The 24986-nt window shown below is 33.9% G+C and overlaps 1 protein-coding gene across 2 annotated transcripts; it reads left to right on the top strand.

Moving 5' to 3' along the window:
* The first annotated feature begins 1720 nt into the window (after positions 1-1720).
* On the top strand, positions 1721-14511 carry LOC105320328 (diacylglycerol kinase epsilon). Of its 2 annotated transcripts, none has more exons than XM_011418239.4 (10): positions 1721-1983; positions 3060-3734; positions 3980-4123; positions 4949-5097; positions 5300-5351; positions 5857-5967; positions 9392-9463; positions 9610-9743; positions 11985-12096; positions 12500-14511. In XM_011418239.4, the coding sequence occupies exons 2-10, from the start codon at positions 3063-3065 to the stop codon at positions 12617-12619; spliced, it is 1566 nt and encodes a 521-aa protein (XP_011416541.3). In that variant the 5' UTR covers positions 1721-1983; positions 3060-3062; the 3' UTR covers positions 12620-14511. The 2 variants fall into 2 exon arrangements, with proteins under 2 accessions (XP_011416541.3, XP_065922267.1); XM_066066195.1 differs by lacking the exon at positions 1721-1983 and adding an exon at positions 2011-2035.
* Positions 14512-24986: the final 10475 nt, after the last annotated feature.

Below are 24986 nucleotides of genomic sequence, written 5' to 3' on the forward strand. Positions count from 1 at the left end.
ATCCTGTCGGAATAAAGAACAACTCTTACAATCCGAACAATACAGCGAGTTAAATAAGAAATATCGATAGGCGAGAAGAGATACTAACACTTTCATTAATATATCCAAAACGTCTAACGGGCTCTCCAAAACACATAGATCACTATCCAAAGATACTAAACCCTGACCAAAAAAATAGCTTTGAATTGAATTTATTCTTTAAATTTTTATTTCTAGTATTATGTCTACTCTTATTATTGGAGATTTAAATTTACTTATTGAAAGCGTGTCGCAATTGTTGCGCGCCACTATTATCAAAAACAGAAAAAAACCCATTCACTCTTTCATATCATTAATGGTATTTCGAGGTTTGTCAATATTGTTCCAGGAGAGAAAAAGAATGAAATGAGCTTGCTTTTTTCTCCTTTTGTTTCCCTACCTAGTTATTATGGCGGACGTGTGGCTGTTGGACGTGCATCTACTAACATTTTGGCAACACATATATGTAAATCGTGCATGCATACAAATATATGTAAAGGCTATGAATCATTTTGGTATTGAAATTAATATACATTTTTAGCTATAGTGACAGTGTCTCTAAAACAACTTTCATATATCTTCTAGATCTTTATATTTATGTTACGTTATATCTTTTCATATGAGATTAGTGAATATCGGGAATGCATATTTTTCTTGTAGCTTTTTAATATATATATGTCTACACATATGAGTCTGTATGAAGGCGATTTTGATTGAGTTTGGGAGAGGGTCCAACTGACCGTGATTAAGATTGAACGCAGATCTTTGAACAACGGTATCACATATAGCAATGATTGAGAGAGAGAGAGAGAGAGAGAGAGAGAGAGAGAGAGAGAGAGAGAGAGAGGGGGGGGGGCTTTTTTGTGAGGAAACGACAACAATTCTTTTTAAACATACCCTTTTCTCTTCTCCTATTCTCAACCATTGAGCTGCTTCTTTTGGTGTCGGTTAAGGGGGGGGGGGCATGCAATGTCCATGCATTTGTTAATTAACGTATTTGACTTGTTCTGGAAACACTGTCAATATTCATCAAATCTCTAAAGAATTTACCATATTGGTAAGACTACTCTGTTTATTGCAGAAGCTGGCAAGTTCTTATAAGGATGTAATTATCACTGATTTATTCGCTCGACGAATTACATGTAGGATGAATTTTATTCAACATGTACAAATTATGTACATGTTAAATAAAATTCATCCACTATTACTTTTCAAATTTCAATCTGGGCGTCAATTTGTATTTATTGGAAATTCTAACAGAAAATTTCCTTTTAACATGTTTAAGGGTTGAACAAAGTCGGCTCACGGGGAAAGTGGAGGGGCGCCTTTTCATTTCCCTCAACTTGTAGGAGCTTGTGGAGATTGGGACTGGGTTGGGTTAGAAGCTACGTTTGCGACTGCTTTTGGAAATCTGTAAACTTTATTTGAAAAATTTAAACGTTTTTAATGTACATTATGTGCACTAGCACCTGACGTCATACATTTTTCTCATGTCATTGATAAAAAAATACTCCACTCACCTATATCCGATAAATAAAACACGTATATTATTAGGTAAGCGGAGTAATTTTTTTAAATTATGAGAAAAATGTATGAAATCAGATGCTTTTGATTATGTGTGATTTTGTTATTTTCCTAACGTTATTTTTAATATTGTTCATAACGTATGCAGTTTTTACGGAAAAAATTCTTCCGACAACTACTTTGTTTACACTCCGCATTGAATGATCCGGTATATAGGCGCTCAAAAATATTAGCGATGATTTCACAAATATTGTAAATAATCAGTGTATTTCGCAAGAATGTCTTTAATTTGAATTGATCAGATTGTTTTTTAAACAGATGAACTTACGAATATTGCCACTGAAACTTTTAGCAATCGAAGTCCATAGCAGACGACATCATCTTACCGACAGTGACGTAAATTATTCTGACCTGGAGGCCGAGGGAGTGTAATGAAGTCAGGTAATTGTACACGTGTATACATGATTAATGAAAGAGTTGGGTTTAAAATGCTGTACGTAAAATTATTTATTATGTACTGAATATCATTATTGTAGTTGGATGTTTCTATTCAAACAGGCATGCATTGCATATGATATGTTTACCACTAGATCCATACTTTTTCACAGAGTATGGATAAGGAGTGGTAAACATGTGACCGTCCCAGTTTATATTTGTATTCATTTTTGTATGTCTTGATATTCATAAATATGTATGATTGAAGAACAATACATTGATTTAGGGAAAATGAATGAATTTCTTCATACCTAGTCCTGGAAAAGAATTTGACAAGCATTGCAACTAATTTCTTACCTGGATTAAACTTGAAAGATTTAAATTGACTTCTTAGGACCATTCAGAGTTTTGTGGAACACCTTTCACAACTTAAAGTAAATCCACCCTCCTGTGACGTCATACATTTTACATAAACCATTAATTCATTAAATTTCTTGCAAGTAGATTTGTAATTTCTATTTTATTATAGGTGCACATCAAAAACTCAAATCATTGTTTACTTTGATATATTTAATAAGCGTTTTTCATCCTTATATTCGACATAATTCAATAATGACAAAGGGAAATAACTCTTTTCTACTTTTCTCTAAGTGATAGATCTAAATGCTATAATTTTTCTAATGTAAACAATTTATTCTTTTTTTAAAATTAATTTCAGTTTTCTGGCATAGTAAGCAATAAAATTTAAATAGACAAACAAGTATCCATCCACTTATATTTAATTTTTAAACAAAAAAAGTGTGATTTTCAGTTGATAATTTCAGTCTTTGGTTTTTATTACCATACATCTTAAATAGTATGGATACATATATATTTTATTTATTTTTTGATGAAATTTAAGTCCAATAAGTTAAAAACAAGTTAAGTTTTTAACTTTGAACCCATCATTTTATAAGTACGGAGTTACCTTAAGGGACATGGTGAATTTGATGATTTGTTGTTTGATTTTGATGTTTTTTCTGTTATTGTACATGTTGTAAGTGTTTGAATTTTATGATTTTATTTTTTTACGTCTTCCTCAGGAAATGGATTCCTTACTCTTACTTGGAATTTTAGTTGCAATATTGGTCATAATATTTCTTCTGATGCAAATGTACCGACACTACCGGCTACAGCACTATGAGGTTCCAGCAAGAGACATCACAAAGGGACACAAGTTCTTCATGGTGGACCAGTTTCCAGAGCAGACCTATTGCAATGTGGATCACAATAAAATCAAACACGGTGCTTGCTGTGACAGTTGTGGTATTTGTGTCGACGATCACAACATGAAGGAGGCCAATAAAAAGATCCCTTGCAAACCAGTGGCCGTTGCAGGTTCTAAGCTTGAACATCACTGGGTGCAAGGTAATCTCCCTTTGTACAGCAAATGTGCAACGTGTGGGGAAGACTGTGGGACAATGCCTCATATCTGTGATAAAAAATGTGCTTGGTGCCAACAAACTATCCATGAAGGGTGCTCTCCTAAGTCAGACTTTTGTGATTTAGGACCAAACAAAACTGCCATCATCCCCCCAACCTGTATCAAGTTGAAGAGTGTGGGAATAAAAGTAAGGAAACATCTAGTCATCAAAGAAGCCTCCATTCCTGATATTGAGAACTGGAGTCCTCTTATTGTGATAGGCAATAGAAAAAGTGGCAATAATGATGGAGATTACATACTACGTTCTTTCAAGACTCTTTTGAATCCCACCCAGGTGAATATATACAAATGTATTTTGATTGAAAAATAGAATTATGCCAACTAGTGCATTGAAAAACCTAGATATTTACCAGTACATGTACTAACTTTTCAAAAAGTGTAATCACTATATAAATATACTACATTATAATACTGTAGTTAAAATTTAGAAAGTTTACAACTGTTACATGAATCTTGTTAGTATGAGATATTATGTATTGAGAAAATGTGATGACTTTGATTTGATGTGCTATCCTACAGGTGATAGATCTGAATGACGATTCCCCAGAAAATGCATTAGAATGGTGTCGACTACTCCCGACCGTCACATTCAGGGTGTTGGTCTGTGGTGGAGATGGGACCATTGGCTGGGTGCTGAATGCAATAGAATCCTTAAAATTACAGGTAATGCTTCATGTCATTGGTATTAGTTTAAGGTACTGTATGCAGGTTTATTTCCCCCTGTGTCATATTTGATTTCTCACGTATTGTTGTTCTGTGGTTTCATCAATATTTGTCGGTCGACATCCGTTTTTGTGGATTTAATGAAAATTGCAGTTTCAAGGATACATAAATTTATGGACATTGATCCTATCAATACTATGTATTAATAAAATCAGTACTATGTATTAATAAAAATTGCAACAAAAACTCAACCACAAAATACACAAATTGGTATTCAGTTGATATCGATGAAGATACAGTATTTTAAATTCACCCTTAAAATGATGTGTCAAAAAAGATCAAATATGTAACATATAAAATCAAGTTACAGAATACTGTATATTCATTTTTTTTTTGTTGGGGGGGGGGGGGGGGGGGGGGACCGTGTCACAAAATTGTGAAAATAGAAAAAAAAGTGTAACTTTTTTATTTGCATCAGTCATTTTTTGTGATTTTAAAAGTTCCTAATAGCAAACAATACCAGATTTAAGTCCTTGGAGTTGAACTTTAATTCAAACAATTTGAAGAAAATTTCTCAAATATTCATCAGTTATTCAACTGATTTTATTTTATTTAAGCAGTTAATAGTTCAGAATACATATTTATACAGCATACAACAAATTAAAGATTTATCTGTATATCACCAACAGTTATTATTTCATTTTATAGATTGATTGATGTAAATTTTGATTAGAAGGTTTCAGAACATGAAGATTCATTTTAGTGGAATGATAATTGATAATTTCAAGCAAATATGAAATGATATTTGAATTGTTTGATTTGCAGATTCCACCACAAGTCGCCATCTTGCCACTTGGGACTGGAAACGATCTGTCACGTGTGTTGGGTTGGGGGGAGGGATACACTCATGAAGATCTAGATGTCAATGATTTCATGAGGCAACTACAGCAGGCAAAGCCTGTGAAACTGGATAGGTAAATCATTTATGAAACACAATTTTATAAAATTTCATATCTCTAAGTGTTTACAAAGAAATGAATTCTAACTTCAACCATAAAAATGTCTTAACTCTGCTGTAACTTAAGTATGAGTAAAAAATCAAGATCTTCTGTTGTTAGTTTAGAATAAGATTGTAATGGGGTATTTATTAATTGAGATTTTTTTCTTTTATTTCAGATGGGCTGTTCGAGTTATCAATACAAAGAAAGTGATAGGAAAAACAAAGAAAGTATGTGTTTAATTTGTGTGCCATGTTTTTGCTCATTGACTTTATATTATTGGTATTAATCAAAGCATAGAACATATTCAAGGTGAAAATTTACTCAAAAGTAACCATGACAAATATTACTCGTATATGATACCCTTAACAGAGAATATGGTGATAGCCTTAAGGAATATAGAAGCATAAATGTTGGTGATCTTACAACATGTTATGAAGGTGTTGATACTTACACGTAAAAGGAAGTTATCTACACTTTCCACTTAATTTAAGATCAGACGATGAAGCATCAGTACAAACCAGTAGTTTTTCTGTGAAATGCAATGATATGTTTTGATTAATCCAATTCATTGATTTGATAGATAATTAAGATTAATTAGGATTAATAGATGTGTTTTGTGGATGTGTTTACTATATACATGTATGTTATTTAGAAATGCACAACACATCTTGATTGTCAGCGACATATATTAAAATGCCGATTTTGATTGACATTTCCTGAATCACTTTGTAGATGATAATGAATAACTATTGCTCTATGGGTGTGGATGCACTAGTGACTTTGAACTTTCACAGACAGAGGGAATCCAAACCGTGGCTATTTGCACACAGACTCATTAATAAGGTACCTACATCTCTCTCTCTCTCTCTCTCTCTCTCTCTCTCTCTCTCTCTCTCTCTCTCTCTCTGTATTTAATGACATACTAACTTTTGAAATGAATTTCCATATAATTCATTTCTTTAAAATTGTGATAAGGGACATTCCTCAGATAATAATTTAATGTAGATGAAAGTACTTCTTATTAAAAAAATAATTACCATTAAGAAAAATTGCAGACCAGAATCAGTCACTTTTTTCTGTTGTATCATGCTGTTACACAACATTATCATGAAAAATAAATTGTATTAGATTATAGTTTATTTAATTGTTTACTATAAACATGGAGTTGTCATATATTGTAGTGAAAGCCCATTGTTAAATTTACCAATTCGAGTTATCTCTCTTTGTTTAATACCCATTTCAACTCATACGACTGTCTCTGGGTACTTTTCAACATGTATAGGCTAACATTTTTCTAGAAATATTAAATATTAGATAATTTTCAGAGGAAAAAATTGATAAGCATTTCAATCATTATTTAAAAAGCTAAGATTCTTGAATACTTTCAAGTACACATGGAATCATGTATTGTTTCTACATAATGAACCCGATTGAATTTTATGATTTTTCAGACACGAGGTAAAATCAGTTCTTGATTATATATGTACATGTAGTAATTGATTAGATAAGTAATTAGAATAGTATGTGCGTTGAAATAATATCTTTTTGTCAGTCATATTGTTATTATAATGATCTCCAAATTGGACAAAGAACAAAGAATAGCCCTGTCTTAAAATAGATACTAGTACATTTACTTAATTTCTTCAGTTAAAAAAACATAATAATGTTTGTTAGATATCCAAACTTTTAAATAAATCTTTGACATTTAATGGTATTGTTTTGATCATTTTTTTTATCAACCAATAAATACGTTGCAGATGTGTATATACTAAAGATTTTGAGGACAAATGTTTTGCATACACACACACACTATAGTTTACAGTTATTTTCAGTTCGATTCTTCAAAAGAATATCCATTTCGCTGTTTATGTTCCGTCTTGAAACTCTAATGAATATCTTTCAAACATAATAAACCCTGTTACTTGTAACGATAAGGTCTGTTGAAACTAAAGAGAAAAAGTTCTCACAGTGGCGTAGTATGGAGATGACAGTTATAACGCGAGTAAAGTCGGTTAAACATCGGACCACCATTGTCATCTCCCGCCAAAATCCGGAGTGGAACGTTCGAACGGAACTCTGTGAACTCTCACTTAGCCATCGATACTTACTGTTTATTTACCGTTCTTAATTGAAAGCATAACCCTCTCGGTGGGAAATTGTACCACATTATGACAGAATAAAAAATGAAGTAGCGTTTTATGATGTGATGTGTATTAAAAAGGGGGCGGATTCGTCCTGCAAACAAACAAATAAAAAATATTTGAACTCTTAATGTTGGGGGTGGAGTGACGATTTTATTCCCATTATCAGATTCTTCCGCTGTAGAAAGTACTGTTTTGCACCCATTTTACAAATTGGTTTAAGAGTTTTCTTTGTTTTTGGAGGGGTTTTTGTGTTAAATTTTATATTTTGGTTGGAGAATTGTACTTGAAGTGTAAATAATGACATAATTCAATTGATTTTTTTTTCGAAGGAGGGGGTGGGTGGTGGGTTTTTCTTTTGTTTTTATATACCCTGCCGCAAAAAAGTACGGAAGTCTTTCTTTCTCGTCTCACTTATTTCCATGATACAAAACAGGCTGAGAAAGTTTGAATTGGTTTACAGCTGAGATTTTAATCGGACGATATTTCAAGCCATGTTTCCATATTTTCCTATTAATCGCCGTAATTTGGATTCGGAGTACATCATTAAAATCCAGAAAAAATCCAGCCGTAACACATTCGTGATATGAAACAGATACACAAAGTTCGCGTCGTCCGGATCGCGAAATACTGGAAACTGACCTTATAACTAATATATCAAAGGCAAGCCTAATAACCCATTTTCATATTATTTCAATTAAATTTGGATTTGAATATTTCTGCACCGTTCCTGTGCATTTTTTCGGCCTGCGTTTGTATATACATATGGTTTATATAACGGTTAGCACAAGCGTAAACATCAGGCGCATGTTTTCGATGACACCGACAACCCTCACTGCAAGTTCTCAAGGAAGATGACACGAAAATGAGGGGTTTTGAAGAAAAACTGTTCCATCGGTGATTGTGGGTTGTCATTTTTTTTTACTGTGCTCAGATCTAGAACTTCAAGGCCCCGGCGAGAGACGGCTGGGAGAGGCTGGTGACAGATGGATGGGTTTCGGGGGGAGTTGCCCGTCGTTAGAAGCTGGCAAATTTCACTTATTAAGAAGCCGGTGGGGGGTTTCAATTTTGATGCGATTTGCAGAGAACTACTTTTTTTTTTGCACGTTCTACCACATATTTTTAAAAAACCACAGAAAAGCACAAATGAAAAGAAAAATTACAGTAATCTACTTTTGGTTGATTTTTATTTTAGAATAATTTTTCATCTTTTTTATTATATTTTTTTTCTTTTGATTTGCAAATAAAGTTAAGCGCTCCTTAAAATATGATTGAGCGTAATGGACTATGATTGAGCGTAATGGAACGTTATTTACAGCAAAGCTAATATTCTTTGACTGACTACATAAAAGAGATACATGTACATGCACAAACACCGTCACCTGTGTGAAACAGAGCAGCCCTTGGACCGCACGAATCCATAATGACAATTACTGCTTTTGTTTATTTCTTTAATTTTATCAATAATTAGACCATGTCTTTGATGTGACCCCCCATCCCATAGATCTATATCTCTCACCCCACAGAATCAAACAAAAACTCGCTGCTTCCCTCGTTGCTATCTATGCTGTCGAAGCGACTTCGTGTAAATGAAAGTGGTTTCAAGGGGAGATAAGATTCCAATAATCTTGTATATACTTCGATGAAGGGTTTGCTGAAAAAAATGAGTGATTTTTTTCCCACAAGAAATATGACTTTGTCACTATAGTGTACGTGCGAGGGAATCAGATCTCGCGAATTCTTGATCTTGGTGATATTTCTGAAGGACGTATAGCATCTGTTCTTGTTTGCATTTCAAGAAATTTATCAGCGACCAAATAAAAATTAGAACATTTCTAAGAGATTCATTGAACTAAACATAATTTTTTGAAAGAAAAAAATCATAATTTTAGAAATGGTATGCTCTCTCATTCAAATGCATGTAAATGTTTATTATTTTATAGAATATCAGAGATTATTATACAGCACGTGTCTTATTCCTTATACATGTATTACGAGATCCTGAATGGACGTTTTGTCGATACAAGTAGTTTTTGGGGGGGGGGGGGGAAATGATACAAACTGCACTATCAACTAACTTAACTGTCTTTTTCAATGTTATTACTATAACATTTTCTCTCTTATAGCTGTGCTACTTTTACTATGGGACCAAGGACGTTTTAGAAAATGAGTGTAAAAACTTGCATAAGAAAATTAAGGTAACTACTGCCTGATATATATTTTTTTGTACTACATCATAAAGATAATAATTTGAAATTCAAATGTTCTTTATTATAATTTTATATATGTACATGTAGATACTTAAGATATTCACCATGGATATGATTTGTATTTTGTTGATAAGGTGGAACTGGACGGACAACTGATTGAGCTGCCAGAGATTGAAGCTATAGTCATCCTGAACATCAGTAGCTGGGGCGGGGGATGCCAGCCCTGGGGGGCGGGCCATGACGAAAACAAACAATTAAAACCGGCAAGGTATGGAAAATAAGTGTATGCTCTGTGGGCAGACCTTATGCAAGTGATGAGGTCTTTGAAACCATTGGCTTTTGTACCTTAATGTTTTTTATTAAACGAGAGAGAGAGAGGAGAGAGAGAGAGAGAGAGAGAGAGAGAGAATAATCGCGACTTCTATCAAGAAAAATTACTAGTTATTTGTGATAGGACTAGACTGGACAGCGGAACCACAGGGAAAAAACACGAAAACAAAACAGCAGAATGAATGAACATGTTCTAAATGATTGGGATTATATACGACATATAAAAAGAAAAAAATGCTATAACTTCGACTCTGATTACAAGAAATGTCTCATATTTGCATATTGACCTTGAAATTAATCAGGAAGCATTATTCCGAGGTATTTAGTCCGGGTTTTTTTCTTTTTGCACAGAGACCATAAATTTGACTACATAAACAATTGCCACATTGATGTAGAATAAACAGTTTATGCAACATCTGTGTCGGGGCACTTAATTTATGTCCCAAACTGAAATATCTACACCATATGTCCTTCGCTGATAGAAGGGAAATTCCCATCCCTGTCAACCTCGGCGTGTCGGGGTTGCGATTCTCACTGGTATCAAATAATACTTTTCTCTCTATCTGATAAACAGATAAATGGCTTTATCTTGAGACTGCAACTGCACTGCATCTCAAAGCTCTTTGTCTCCTTTAGCTAGCCTTCTTTTTTTCTTTACTACAAATCCTTGAGAAATTTCAACATGAGTAATGATATTTGACAATAGTAATAGGATTTGGGGGAAAAAGACGATTTGTTAAAGCTGCTCAAAAGTGACATTACTGGAAATGGTGGAGACGTCAGAGCTTTAACTTATTTGATAATCTGCTGCAAGGAAACGGGTTTATTTGATAATCTGTCGCAATCAGGATTCTACGGATAATGCTGCATGTATGTCGGCAATATAAGAACACTAGGGAATAAAGTGCAGCCCCTTGCAAGGGACCCTTAAAATAATAACACTGGAAGATTGTACATGTCCGTGACACGCGAACTGCACTATATAAGATTCGGGTCTCGTAGCACGTAAAGTGTTAAATCATGGCGGGAGTTAGTTTATAGTCCTAGATTCTGACGGTTTGTTATATAAATCTTTAGATATTGTGCAGAAGTAGCCATATTTTTTTGCGAGCGTAAATACTTTTGACTTTTGAATGGCATTTGAACAAGATTTTCCCAGACCCAGAGAGAACGTAAAGACGGTGGGAAACTTTCACGTGTCATGCCGACCTGATATATACTCTTGATTCTTATTTATGTCATTTCTATAAGTCAGTGAGATTCGGGTCCTTAAGTCGGACCCCCGGGGCCTGTCATAACACTCGACGGAAAAGTAATATACAGTGTATGTATACTGGGTCATGAGGAAAACGGGGTTAGGAAAACACCCGGTGCGAATTTGCATGTCTCTAATTTTGCCAATTTTTACAAAATGCAAAGTTTATCCAGTTTTTATGGACTTTTAAAAATATAATTGAACACGTAGATTACGGAAATTGTGTTTTATTTTCCAAAGATTTCCTAGAGCAGGTTTACTAGTTTTGCATTTTTTTTTTTATTTCAAAAGGTGTCATTCAGTAAGAGATTTAGCATTAAAAAGAATAAGAAAACTTTCAATTGAATACAATATAATGGAGTGCACTCAAAGAGAAGTCCCGCTTTTTGCACAACAAATTATATAAAATAAGTAATAAATGAAAAATAGAATAAATTGTGCATGAATTATATTGTACGACGAATTTTTTTCATAAACTTAAGATTTAGTGGCCTAACCTTTTGTTCATGTTGTAGTGAATTGTACTATTCACGTCTTAAAAGTTGCAGTTTAAGCCTAATAAAATCAAGAAGGGTGTTAATTTTCTGTCCTTTTTTATAAACTTTTAAAAAGTATTCCCTTTGACTTGTGAGGAAAACGAGATGAAGACCGGTTTGTGACCTCAAAGTTCAAGGTCAAAGGAATGATATTTGTAATGTTCAAGGTCATTTATAAGAAGCAATGTAATATTCTAGGTCATTTTGCATTACTCAAGGTCAGTTATCAAGTAAGTTCAAGGTCAAATCATCATAGTTGTCATTGTTAGTGTTCAATATTACCAAACGTGGTGTATTATTAAGCGTTTCCGCTAATCTGAATCTTGATATGACGTTAAAAAAATCGTTCAGTCATAATGTCTAACAACCTCGTCTGCTTGTTCTACAGTTTCAACGATGGTATGCTGGAGGTGATGGGCATATACTCGTCCTTTCACATCGCCCAGCTTCAGGTGGGCCTAGCTGACCCTATCAGACTCGGTCAGGCCAAGATTGTCAAGGTGAGAGCACACAGTGCAAGCTTATTAAATATATCTGCAAGGCAGCGTTGTGGGAAAGTGCAAAGGTATTACAGGTAAAAAGAAAACAGGTGTGATATTTTTATCCAGGTGTTAGTCACACCCCCGTAAACCTACTTGTCCACCAGGACCTGTGTGTTTTTGTTTGGATATATTTTGGTTTGTTTTATAGAAATTTCCCACAAGGGCGCCTCGTAAATTAAATATTCCACACAAAAAAAAATAGCAATGAACAAATTTATGTTAAGTTTTTGGTTTTGCAATCCCTATGTTTAGGTGGATAGGGGGTTGAAAGACATATTAAAATAAAAATTAGTATTATTTCATGTATGATTTCTGTTTTATTAGGTTAGAAAATGACAAGTTTGTGTATTTTTACCTGTAGATTAGTTTGAGCGGGGGTAAGGTACCGATGCAGGTGGATGGAGAGCCGTGGGAGCAGCCCCACCCCGCCGAGTTAATCCTGACCTCCCATAGCCAGGCCACCATGCTGTCAACTGCCTAGGAATAATACTCACAGTGATAAGTCCCATTTGATGTTAATTGTTAATTTATTAGCATGTACTGTGTAAGACAAATCATTCGTGGCTTTTTTTGGTTGTAATAACGATTACCGTGATAAAACGCAGGTGATGATTACGACCAGGTGACTCATGTTAAAGGATATGGAACAATTTTTTGGGTTATTTCCCTTAGGAAGTTCCAGCTACGTTGACCAACGGCAGAATGACTGGTCTGTCTTTTAAGGAGGCCGGTTAGTCAATAATTTAACCATCAAATCTTCCTTAAATTTTTCTAAAGAAATTTTTAAGCTGTAAACTGTTATTTGGTAAAGAAAAATTCCATATACTTTCGCTTTGAAATTTGAAGTTTTGAATACTTTTTATCTTTAAATAGAGCTCTTCTTTTTAAGGAGATCAATGTAGTCTTAAAAATAGCCACAACCGTCCAGCCCTCTTAGTAGAGTAAAAAGATGCGTACATTTTTTTTCTTTTAAAAGCACAATAAAGTATTAAATTAATATAAATAAAAAATAAATGTTCGTAAGGAGTAAAAATGTATAAGATTCCGTCACTTAAAAAGAAATATGTCCACGTATTTTATTTTCTTTTTAATGAAATACTAGTACAGCAGGAGCAAAAAGCCTTTCATTGTTGATCTCGTATTACTTAATGTGTTGTCTGTCCTCAATGGAGAAATGTCTTCTTTTTACATGAAAAGGCGAACGAGAAGATGCCATTTATCAATATAGCCCTCTGTCGTGTAATTATATGGCATGAAATGGAGCATCCTCTGTGTGTTAAAATGACTAGACAATTTTTACCTTACTTTTATAGATGTACTTTAACAATAAATGAAATATTCTCAGATTGGACATTGAAACGGCAAGGTCACGATTATGGTCAAAATTAATTTATCCGTTTTTAATGTTCACAGTGCTCTTGTAAGGCAGTTTTAGTTGTCAACCAATAAAAACGATAGTTTTTAGATTCCTGCACTTTGAATTCAAAGGTATTTAATTTTTCCGTATACATGTAGTCTCTATCTTGATGATATCTTGATTTTCCCTGAATTGAAAAAAATACTAGTAAGTTTTGTCGCATTTTTTGACACCATCTTAAAATTTAAAACTTTCATATTTCAATACAAAAAACTCCCCCCTCTCCATCTTCCCAAGTCAAGGGTTTCTGATCCGCACTCTCCTCACAAACGGTGAACACAGTGGCCGAAAACGCTTGGCTAGCGAAGATGCCCCTCTCTTACTGTCTCTCGTTGACACTGTTTACTTCGTGTTTATGTAATCGACATTTTATTGTCTGATGTTTTTGTATTTTAAATCGAAATAGTTACTTCATGTACGTAAATAAAATTGTTCTTAACAATTTTCTTTTTCCATAACATTTTTTGTCTCAATTTTATTTTTTTTAAAGAATGTATATTGTTTTATTGATATCTCCACAGACACCCACAATAGGACTATGAACTGCACAGTCTCTGTTTGATAGAGCAGTATTATTATTTATGTTATAGTGTATTTAATTGCATTGTTGATGTGTCCCATGGATACCGTTATTCCTTGTTTTATATTTTGTATATTTATTTAATCATTATTTATTTAACACATTCCTATTTTATGGTTTTATTTTTCTCTTTTATTATATTTATCTTTTATTTTTGGTATTTGCAATATGTACACGTTCACTGTTTGTCCTTGTTGAGACGATAAATCAATGGCTCTATCCAATATTCCTCATTGGCAATGGGAAATTAGTTCACTTTTATTTGTTTTGTATTTCAATAAAATATCATTACAATTGCCTGCCATTGCTGTTATAATACTCTTGGGTTTTTCGTCATTTAAAATAAACCATGTTTTATAGTATTGGTTAATGCGAACAGTTTCGTTTCGTGTAGACTTTCAGTGAATCAGGACCTTTTTATATAAGGCACAATGTGCACGTGATAATCACAAACCATATATCCAAGAAATGGCAAATGTTTTAAACAGCCACACATAGTTTCATGGACGTTTGAAGGCTTTCACAATTGAAAAGACAAAACTGCGTAACACTTGTCTACCTTACTTATTAATTAATATAATTATGTATATTATACTTATGTCACAATGTATTCTACTCTAGTCTCGCACGATTGATCTCCTGATTAATATAACATTGAGTGTCCAATCCTGTAGTATAACATTTTCTGTATAACGTCTTAAAGTTTTGATACTTACTGTCGTATATACGTAATGGAAGTACTTGTGGCATTCATATATCATGCATTCATAATTGATACTCTTAAACAACTGTGTTTTGTCTATAATTGTTCATGTTAAATCCAGCCTTTGTTCCCATATATGTAGAATCTTCTAGTTGTTAATTCAACATGTAATTGATTTTGTACTTTTATTCACGGATATTTCAACTTCAATTTTTCCCTCTTTAACCTTTTTATCCATTTTAAATTTATTTCAATTGGAATTCTCTACGGCGGGTTTCCGACGAGCTCTGTTTTATCAGTTTTTATCTCGAACTGCATTTGATTATCTTTCAAAATGACGGAAGCAAAGTTATAGAAGAGATAACAAATCTGCTAGCAATTGGCCTTTCTTTTTATATGTATTTTTTATTTGCAAATGAACACATTTCGAAAGTTAATCTGGTCGTTGGGGTTGACTTATTACAGTAATTCATCTTCTCTCCTCTTCTCTCCTCCTATGTTCTCTGTTACACTTTCTGACAGTTTACTGGCGTTAGGATGGAAAGGCTAAAGGCTATACTGTCATGGTTATGCTCTTATTGCTTTAAGTGGGCTGCTAAAGATAGAAGAATTATGGTCAAGAAAAAAAATGTTCTCAATTTTTTATGTTATCTTTTTGATCGAGATACCGGTACTTTAATTTTCCTCTTCAAAACTCTTTGTTCACGTTGAAAATTGACTTTGAACTTTGACTTTGAATTAAAAACCGACTTTTTTGGAGATGGGGTCATAGTTAACTTGGATACTAGTATACTACCATGATACCTTGTCAGATTTATATACATGTATCTATGTAATTATCATGCTATAATACGTTGTCATGACATGTATGTAAATGTTGATTGTGAAATTGTTATGTTCCATACGTTATAGCTGCGTGAATTAGAAAATAAAAGTAAGAGAAACTACCAAGAATTGCAGTCTTTATATATTTTTTGATATTTTCCACCAAAAATAAAATTGTTTGAATGTCTTCATACTTGTGTCATATTAAAGCTGGATGTCCATTCATCTCTCTTTGGTTTGTCAACAATATTCTTTTGATTGTACTTCGATAAAAACCATCAATAATTGAAAATGTATTTATTGAAGATTTACATGTGAGAAAAATGTAGAACTTACTTTAAGTGATATTGTTTTAAGCTATAAGAGGGTAGAAATAAAGATAACTTCTACATGTTCTCCATTTTGAATTACCAATAATGCTTTTATTACCATACAGTTTAAAATATTCCTGTGAAATTTGCAATGTCATTATGTATCAATATTTATTACCTTTTTGTATTGTTTTGAATTTGCTTGTAACGGAAATGTTACAAATCTCCTTCCAAAATCAAAGGAAAATTTGATCATATAAAAATAAGGTTCGTTGTTGCTTTTAATTCTCATTTTATTTGATGGTATTTTTATGTAAATAGAATATTGTTTTTGTATTGAACTACGTATGATTTATAACGATATTAGAATGTGAATTGAAAACAACAAAGTGGTGCATTCTGAAAGTGAATTATCTCTATTCTACAATTATGAATTCTGCATCCATTTTTTATATCCGGTTCAGCGCCACCTCTCTTTGTATATAAAGTCATGTTATTGGTGTCAATAGTGTGATTTAATATTCATCAACCAACACTACCACCATCTTCTTCCAACTTTTAATTTCCAGGGTATTTTGACTAATAAGAACCATTTTAAAAAGACCTTGGACTTTCTGTAGGATGTAAGTATCTATTTCTTGCATCAAAACAAGTTGAAATGACGCTGGTTTCAAGCGAAATATACACAGATTGCGTAGTCTTAGCTAGAAAGCCAGACAAAGAGCCATGGTTATGTGGCCAGCAATGAAATAGACAAGCATACGTCATAATGCTGTTTGACTCAACTACCCAAAGTCCAAGCTCCTGTTAATATGGTTCTATGAAATTGGCTAGTATACCCCTATCTTCTTGACTTCAAGCAAGTAATTATCCTAGGTCGATATGCACGCTATAATAAATAAAATATGAAAGTATGATGATACACTGTATTATATGAGATGGAAGGGGAGGGAGAACTTTTGTAAGAGATGCATTAATCTGAGGGACCGGTCATTGTATCTGTTCTGACATATACAATGAAATAATATGTCATTTTCAGACCATTTGTCATATGAATTTCGGAATAAAATTGCTGCGCATTAAGGGATTTTCACGGTCTCTGAACGGTGGTGACTCGGTTTAATGTCTCTCTGATTTGATGTCGGGCAGAGATTTTTATTCACTGTAGTATGAATTAATGAAGATAATCCAATTTAATTAAATCCCAACGGAACAAAACTTGGCAAAAGATATTCAATGAAAGATTTGTCCATTTTGATTTGAACTATAATTGGATCTTGAAGGAAAAGTTTGCTTTGGTTAAGATAATACTCGCTAATGAATCAACGTTGAATAAATTGTTGCCAAATTGTGCTTTGTGATCTTCAACAAACGGCATCGCCAGCAAATTTTTCAAGCCTTTTCATGCGTTTATGTTGTTTTAAGGTTGCGTTAAAACTTTAACGTTAAACTTTACATGCAATTAGTCGTCTATTTGCAAAATGTATTGAACGAGAAACTGTTTAATATTAATTCATAAAACGAAATTTTTAAGATTATCAAATTTAAAAATACTACTCTTCTTTATTTCTTTTTTCTTTCCTTTTTATGATTTGTTTTACTTTTAAATATGTTCACGAACTGACATCGATAAGTACGAACATGCGAAAATCAAAAACGTTAGCATGCTATTGCTAAATACATAAATCAGATACATGCGAACAGCCGCGGTGTCCTAGCGCTTTCTCCGTGATTCACCGCCGCGGCAGGTCCCCGTCGTATGATATTCCTCCCTGAAGTGCTTATTATATAATGAGACAATTAGGGAGAGTTGTAGTTGTCATATTGTATATTCTATATTTACGCCCATCCAGTAAATTTAAATTTTTCAACAATTATGAAAGTTTTCATGTATACCATAAGATGGGACTTTCAAATAGGTATCACACTAAGTGTTTTTATTGCTTGATGGCTCTGAGAGCCATTCATAGCTCTAAGTTTGAACCCCTTACGAGCATCACGGTATGAAAACTGGGCCATATATCTTGGATTAACTTAATTCTGATCTCAGTCTTACTTTGTAAGTTCATTATATGACGCCTGCCCAGCTAGTAGCAAAGGTACATGCACAAATGATCAAAATTGTATTAAATGTTTAAGTGCTGTTTTACATCTCATCGAGATTCTATTCTTTCTATACTGAGAGTCAATTGACTGAATTAGACTTCATATTGTAATTTTAAGTAACACTAGAATTAGACGTCAGTTCGTCTAATTCAGTCAAATGACTCTCAGTATAGAAAAAAATAAAATCTCGATGAGATCTAAAACAGCACACAAACATTTAGTACAATTTTGATCACTTATGCTTGTTCCTTTGCTACTAGCTGGGCAGGCGTCATACACATGTCCTGACCAACATTGCTTTATATGTTCAGAGCTTCTATTTCTTGTTCAGTTGTAAAGGTGTTTTCCAGTTTTACGTCATTCGCAAGGTATACAATACTTCTGTATACGATTCTTCTGTCCTAATATTTTTGTTCAAATTTTCATCATATCCTATAAACGCTAACCATATATCTATCTGTGCATGCCAACATTGTAAATATATGCTTGTATTATGCAACTAATTTTTGTTTGCATGCTTTTCTTCGCTGACATCGTACCATTTTATAAGTATAATATGCCACTTTTTTTTTTTTTTACATAAACTAATACCCGTACTTATTTCACACGTAATTTCAACAACCCGATAAATTCCCAAATCCTTCTCAATGTTTTTTAAAAATTGGTCTTGCCCTCAAATTTCTATGATTAATTTTTCTTTCTCATGTCAAAAATACATATAAATCATAGGCTTAAAAAGAAATACTTTTAAGAAATAAGAATTCGTTCAGGTGGAATTAATTTTGAGAAACCATTTAACGTTCCTTAGATCACTTTTAAAACGTGTCTTAATGGGGGAAAATGTCACAAATGTTAATGTGTCTAATTTGTTAGTTACTCGTCGGCTCGTATCAATAGAGGGCCGTGAAATATGATATTGCTCCATTTTGAACTGTTCGATGCTGTTCAATAGTTTTTTTATTTTGTGACAAAAGCCCTGAGAAGGTGTTAGCGTGTTTTGATATGATCAAGTTATTATTTTTCCTTTTAATATTTAGGTACATTACCATCGTAAGTGTACTTGTATCTACCCGTGAGCTGCTTATATTTGCTAGGGGGTTTAACCATAATCGACTTCTGGGTTATTATATGATTTTCTCGGCCACTGCCTTATCATAACATTCCGTTCCCTTACCTTGCTGAAAATTCTGTTGAACTTTTTTATTGAAAGAAGATAAAATCTAAATTTTCAGAGAGAAAATTTGGATGCTGGGTTGTTGTTTGGTTTGTTTTTTAGCTCACCTGAGCCAAAGGCTCAAGTGAGCTTTTCTGATCACAATTTGTCCGTTGTCTGTCGTTGTCGTCGTTGTCGTTGTCGTCGTTGTCGTTGTTAACTTTTCACATTTTCATCTTCTTCTCAAGAACCACTGGGCAGATTTCAACCAAATTTGGCACAAAGCACCACTAGGTAAAGGGGATTCAAGTTTGTTCAAATGAAGGTCCCCCCCTCTTTAAAGGGGAGATAATTGAGAATTATTGAAAATTTGTTGGTATTTTTCAAAAATCTTCTTCTCAAAAACTATTTGGCCTGAAAAGCTAAAACTTGTGTGGAGGCATCCTCAGGTAGTGTAGATTCAAGTTTATTCAAATCATGGTCCCCGAGGGTAGGGAGGGGCCACAATTGGGGGATCAAGTTTTACATAGGAATATATAGAGAAAATATTTAAAAATCTTTTTCTCAAAAACTATTGGGCCAGAAAAGCTCAAATTAAAATGGGAGCATCCACAGGTAGTGTAGATTTAAATTTGTTCAAATCATGGTCCCCGGGGGTAGGGTGGGGCCACAATTGGGGAATCAAGTTTTACATAGGAATATATAGAGAAAATCTTTAAAAATCTTCTTCTCAAAAACTATTGGACCAAAAAAGCTCAAATTAAAATGGGAGCATCCACACGTAGTGTAGATTCAAATTTGTTCAAATCATGGTCCCCGGGGTAGGGTGGGGCCACAATTGGGGGATCAAGTTTTACATAGGAATATATAGAGAAAATTTTTAAAAATCTTCTCCTCAAAAACTATTAGGCCAGGAAAGCTCAAATTTGAGTGGAAGCATCCTCAGATAGTGTTAATTCAAGTTCGTGCAAATCATGGTGCCCGGGGGTAGGGTGGGGCCACAATAGGGGGATGAATTTTTACATAGGAATATATAGAGAAAATCTTAAAAAATCTTCTTCTCAAAAACTATTAAACCAGAAAAAGCTCAAATTATAATGGAATCATCTTCAGGTAGTGTAGATTCAAGCTCGTTCAAATCATGGTCCCCGGGGGTAGGGTGGGGCCAAAATGGGGGGATCAAGTTTTACATCGGAATATATAGAGAAAATCTATAAAAATCTTCTTCTCAAAAACAATTTGGCCAGAAAAGATCAAATTAAAATGGAAGCATCCTCAGGTAGTGTTGATTCAAGTTTGTTCAAATCATGGTCCCTGGGGGTAGGGCGGGGCCACAATGGGGGATACATTTTTATACATAGAGAAAATCTCTAAAAAATCTTCTTCTCAAAACTATTAGGCCAGGAAAGCCCAAATCTGAGTTTGATGTAACCATGATACCCTAGAGAAAAGTGGGGCCACAAAATGGGGCGGTGGGGGTATATAGGAATAGAGAAAAATCTTCTTACAGGTACAACAACAAAAGGGGCTTGGTATTTACCAAAAGAAAGAGGTGGATAAAAATTGGCAGATTTTCAATTTTTTTTTAGCAAGATCTACTGTACTTAGTTGTCAAGATATTTTGATACTGTAATGCTAATTTGATCAGAGTTAAGGCAATTGTTGCTCAGGTGAGCGATGTGGCCCCTGGGCCTCTTGTTTTTGGTCTACCCAAGTCCGTTGTTATGACATTTCATTTGCTGTCGTTGAAGGTTTTTGTTGAGCCTGCAGAGAGGGGGGTACCTTGCTTGCAAAAGAACCATCAAAATATCTCCACTTGCCTGTTCAATGAAGAGACATTTTACCGAATTTCATTTGATTAGATTATTAAACTGTACATTCATATGTACATCATAATTTTATGACAATGTACCCAGGATTTTCATCTATTGTACTGTAGTTTGTACATACTGTAAATAAGTATTTTCAATTCTCTACACTGTAATTTCAGTTATAATAATAAAGTTCATTGTCATAATTTTATGAAGTGGTATCACAGAACTTGCACTCACGTTGTTTAAAATTAAATGAAAACAATCAATAGTAGGTACATGTACGTTGTAATGACCACAGTGTGAAATGAGACTAAATTGACGCCAATCATCCTATTACTTGCATATACATGTACATATACATTTAAACTGTGCTTGTGCTACACATGCAAGTACAATTTCAAAATTTATGTAAATTTAAAAAAAAAAAATTAAAGAAAAACACCATAAATTTGACAGTTGATATAACTATGAATGTATGATTAGAGGTAGCTTCAGATACAGAGTTTGATCTCGATTATCTTGATACCATAGGGGAGGTGTAAGTTTTTTAGTAGTAAAATGCAGGTTTGAAAGTTGGGAAAATTGCTTTCCTGACCAACTTTCATGGTTCATGTAACTTTTTTGGGGATTTGAAACATAAGGCTAATTTCAGAAATAGAGCCTGATCTTGTCGATCCTACCTCACTCAAACTTGTGATAACCTTACGAAAACTAACACTGGAGTAACTGTTCATAGTACTATCTAGCTAGGTGCATTGTACATATTATCACACCAGCGAGCGTCCCTTAATGACTGTGGCTGGGGGACTTCTGAAGGTGACCGAGTAGTACTTTGGATAAGAATACGAGAAGAAATTTATGTAGGCAAAATTTACAAAATTGTATGGAAACTTGAAACCGGAATTCAGAATAATTGATAAATTATTCCACCCATCTTTCTCTCTCTCTCTCTCTCTCTCTCTCTCTCTCTCTCTCTCTCTCTCTCTCTCTCTCTCTCTCTCTCTCTCTGAATTTTAAAGTTTGTATTTTACAGAAATTATTTTTAAAAGAGGTACTACAGAGAGTTTAAAAGAAACTAAATCGATGGTATTTGTTGAAAAACCTTTGATTATTTCAAAAGCAAAAAAAAAAAAGAAAAGAAAAACGATTTCTTGATTAATAAAAAAAGAAATTTTAAGTCGATACATTGTACTTCTAAAACATCCCAGGAAATATAAAGATCCATATCTTTATATATAATCCGCATAATATCAAAAAGATTCTTAAACTGAAACGGCGAATTACAAATCGTTCAAGCTATTAAAACAGGCATGCAATTACACCTTTGGCGTGTTTAATCTTCTCTGGCTGAGGAAAATTTAATTTTATATCATTTTAAAAGCAATATAATTTATTAGCTTCTCTGATAACAGATTATTTTTCTACACAACAATAACTAGAAACGCTACCTTCAAACCATATACTAACATTTTGACAAATTCAAACACAATTTTGAAATTGCTTTGAAAATGTTACGTATTTGATGTGCAGTCATTTTTGTTACAATTATCATTAAATGGCAATAATTGCACAAATTTGAAACAATTTTCTGAAATAAAAGGACAATTTTTTTTCGTTTTTGTATTGCAGATAGGTATGCAATGATAGTAGAACATAAGCCGGGGCTCTAAGCAAGTTAGATTAGTTAAAAGAAAACAAACATGAACTTTTGACAAGTTTGTTAGACCCTCGTCCAAATCACAAAAACAATATTTGGTCAAGGTTTACCCTCTGAAAACCCACATAATTTGTTTAGACAATACGGTGGCCACAGATATATCGGTATATACGTGTAAGTGTGTACAAACAGACCTAGATTACTTCTCTGCTATCTTGTTATCATCATACAGAGCTCTTCAAAAACAAATATAAAGGCTTTACGAAACGACTTTTTACAGATATCAAAGGTGAAGCCTTCAGCTAATTACTACCCTAACAAGTCAATTCATCAGACGGCCATGCTGGTATCCGACAACGCCATGATAAGATAAGGATGGCTGGAGCTCTGAACCGTACAGTGGCCCCAGTAATTGGTGACATCGTCAGGAGGGTGGAAAAGGAAATAGTTCGAATCGGGTCGGACGAGAATCGTATCATCTTGATGTGAGATGAAGTCACTGGAACTATCTTGTCAGAAGATCGTTTTCCCGCGAGCATTGTCGTGTGGCGTGTTAACTTTAACTTTCCTTCTAAATTTTATATTTTGCTCTGGAGAATGAATTCGCCGTGGTTGACTTGTTTTGTTAACATATAGGTAAAAGGAACGTTGGACGTCTAAGTAACCTTTTTATTCCAGGATACAGCAAGACTTTCATTACCCCTCTGGAGTCGAGTTTCCTGTGTCCGTCCGTTTGGCGTCTCAAAAAACGTGGCATACACCTCCCCACTCTCTCTTTACTGTCTCCCTTGTTGAATTCAGTACTCTTACATCATGAGTACTGTCACTTCTTCTCTATTTGACTATACTATATGCATCGATTAAAATTTCACTGGAAAGCAACAATTTATAGTGTGCATGTCTATAATGTTCCCTTCTTTAGCATGCTTGAGACTCAGCGCGAAATACTTTTGACTTGGCGCCGCGCAAACTATAGCATCCATTGTTAAAATTTTCCGAGGTCCAAAGGAGTCTAGAGTCGGTAACCGATGCTCTCACTTGTAGGAGCATAATGTCCCCCAGTTTTTAAGAAAGAGGTCAAGATTCGACTGTTTCATAATTCAATGAGCTACTTGATACCATACTCGACCAATCAGTACCCGGCTTTTTGTTGTTTATGATGCTAGTTTTTATTTCCCTCTTTTAATAACTATTTCATGTCCTTTATTTTGCTTTGCGAATACCGATCATTGACTATTTTATAAAACTTGTACTAGCAACTTATTCTTAATATGCTTCTATGGGTGTCACTGGCAACAACAAAAAAGCAAACACTTGGGGAAGAATTTGAAGGTATCAACTTTCAGATACCTCCAGATCCAATTCAACATCTCTCAAGGTCAAACAGATGTAAATAGCATGCAATACATAATGAGCAATCTGAACATAGATATGAAACGTTACGTCATCGTCATTGCATTTCGGTTCAAAAATACGAGATAATGCGCGAATTCGTAATTGAAAATTGGAACTGCCAAGAATAAAGGTTTCACAATTTCTTCGAATTACTTGTAAATGTAATCGTAAAATGTGGAATTGCTATGCGGAACACGGCCTCTTTATGAGTCAGTCTTAATAACTCGTGTTTATTTTCAATTAGAAAGATTCAAATAGTAAGATCGAAATTATACCAAACACGAAGGGAATTCGATACATAGATTGTTTGTGCTGATCTGACACAAATGAGTCACGGAAAAATAAAAGTAGATACTCTGTAATTTTGTAGTAACCCAATTACGGGTCATTTTCTTGAGTGAAATTATCGATTTTCCAATTCTTTTCCTTTTCTCTCTTAACTCGGGCAAGATTTAAAAAGCATTCTAATTTCAGACATAAAATGTCAATACAGAGAATTGAAAAGACATAGATTACTCGGCGAACTGAAATCTCTGAAAGTGTCGGGAATGAATGCGCCTAGTGTTTGTACAAGCAAGATTAAAGGAAATCTGGATATCATGCACACAAAAAACCCTTTCTATGATTCTCTTGACAGCGAGGTTTCGAGGAGATTTCTGAAGATTTGGTTATTGACATTGAAGGGCTTCTGATGTTTATTTTACACGTTGAATTTCAAGTCTATCTGAGTTTTTGATGTCAACAAACATGACAATGATTAATATCCCGTAACATTTGTTCTGGGGTTTTTTTCATTTTGAAATCTCGAAAATTAATTCAAAAAATAAAGTGGCGAAAAGGATATTTCTTCTCTATGCATGAACTTTTCAAAACTTGCACTGCTAGGG

The sequence above is a fragment of the Magallana gigas genome, chromosome 7 (genome assembly GCF_963853765.1).
Source record: "Magallana gigas chromosome 7, xbMagGiga1.1, whole genome shotgun sequence".
NCBI classification, from domain to species: domain Eukaryota; kingdom Metazoa; phylum Mollusca; class Bivalvia; order Ostreida; family Ostreidae; genus Magallana; species Magallana gigas.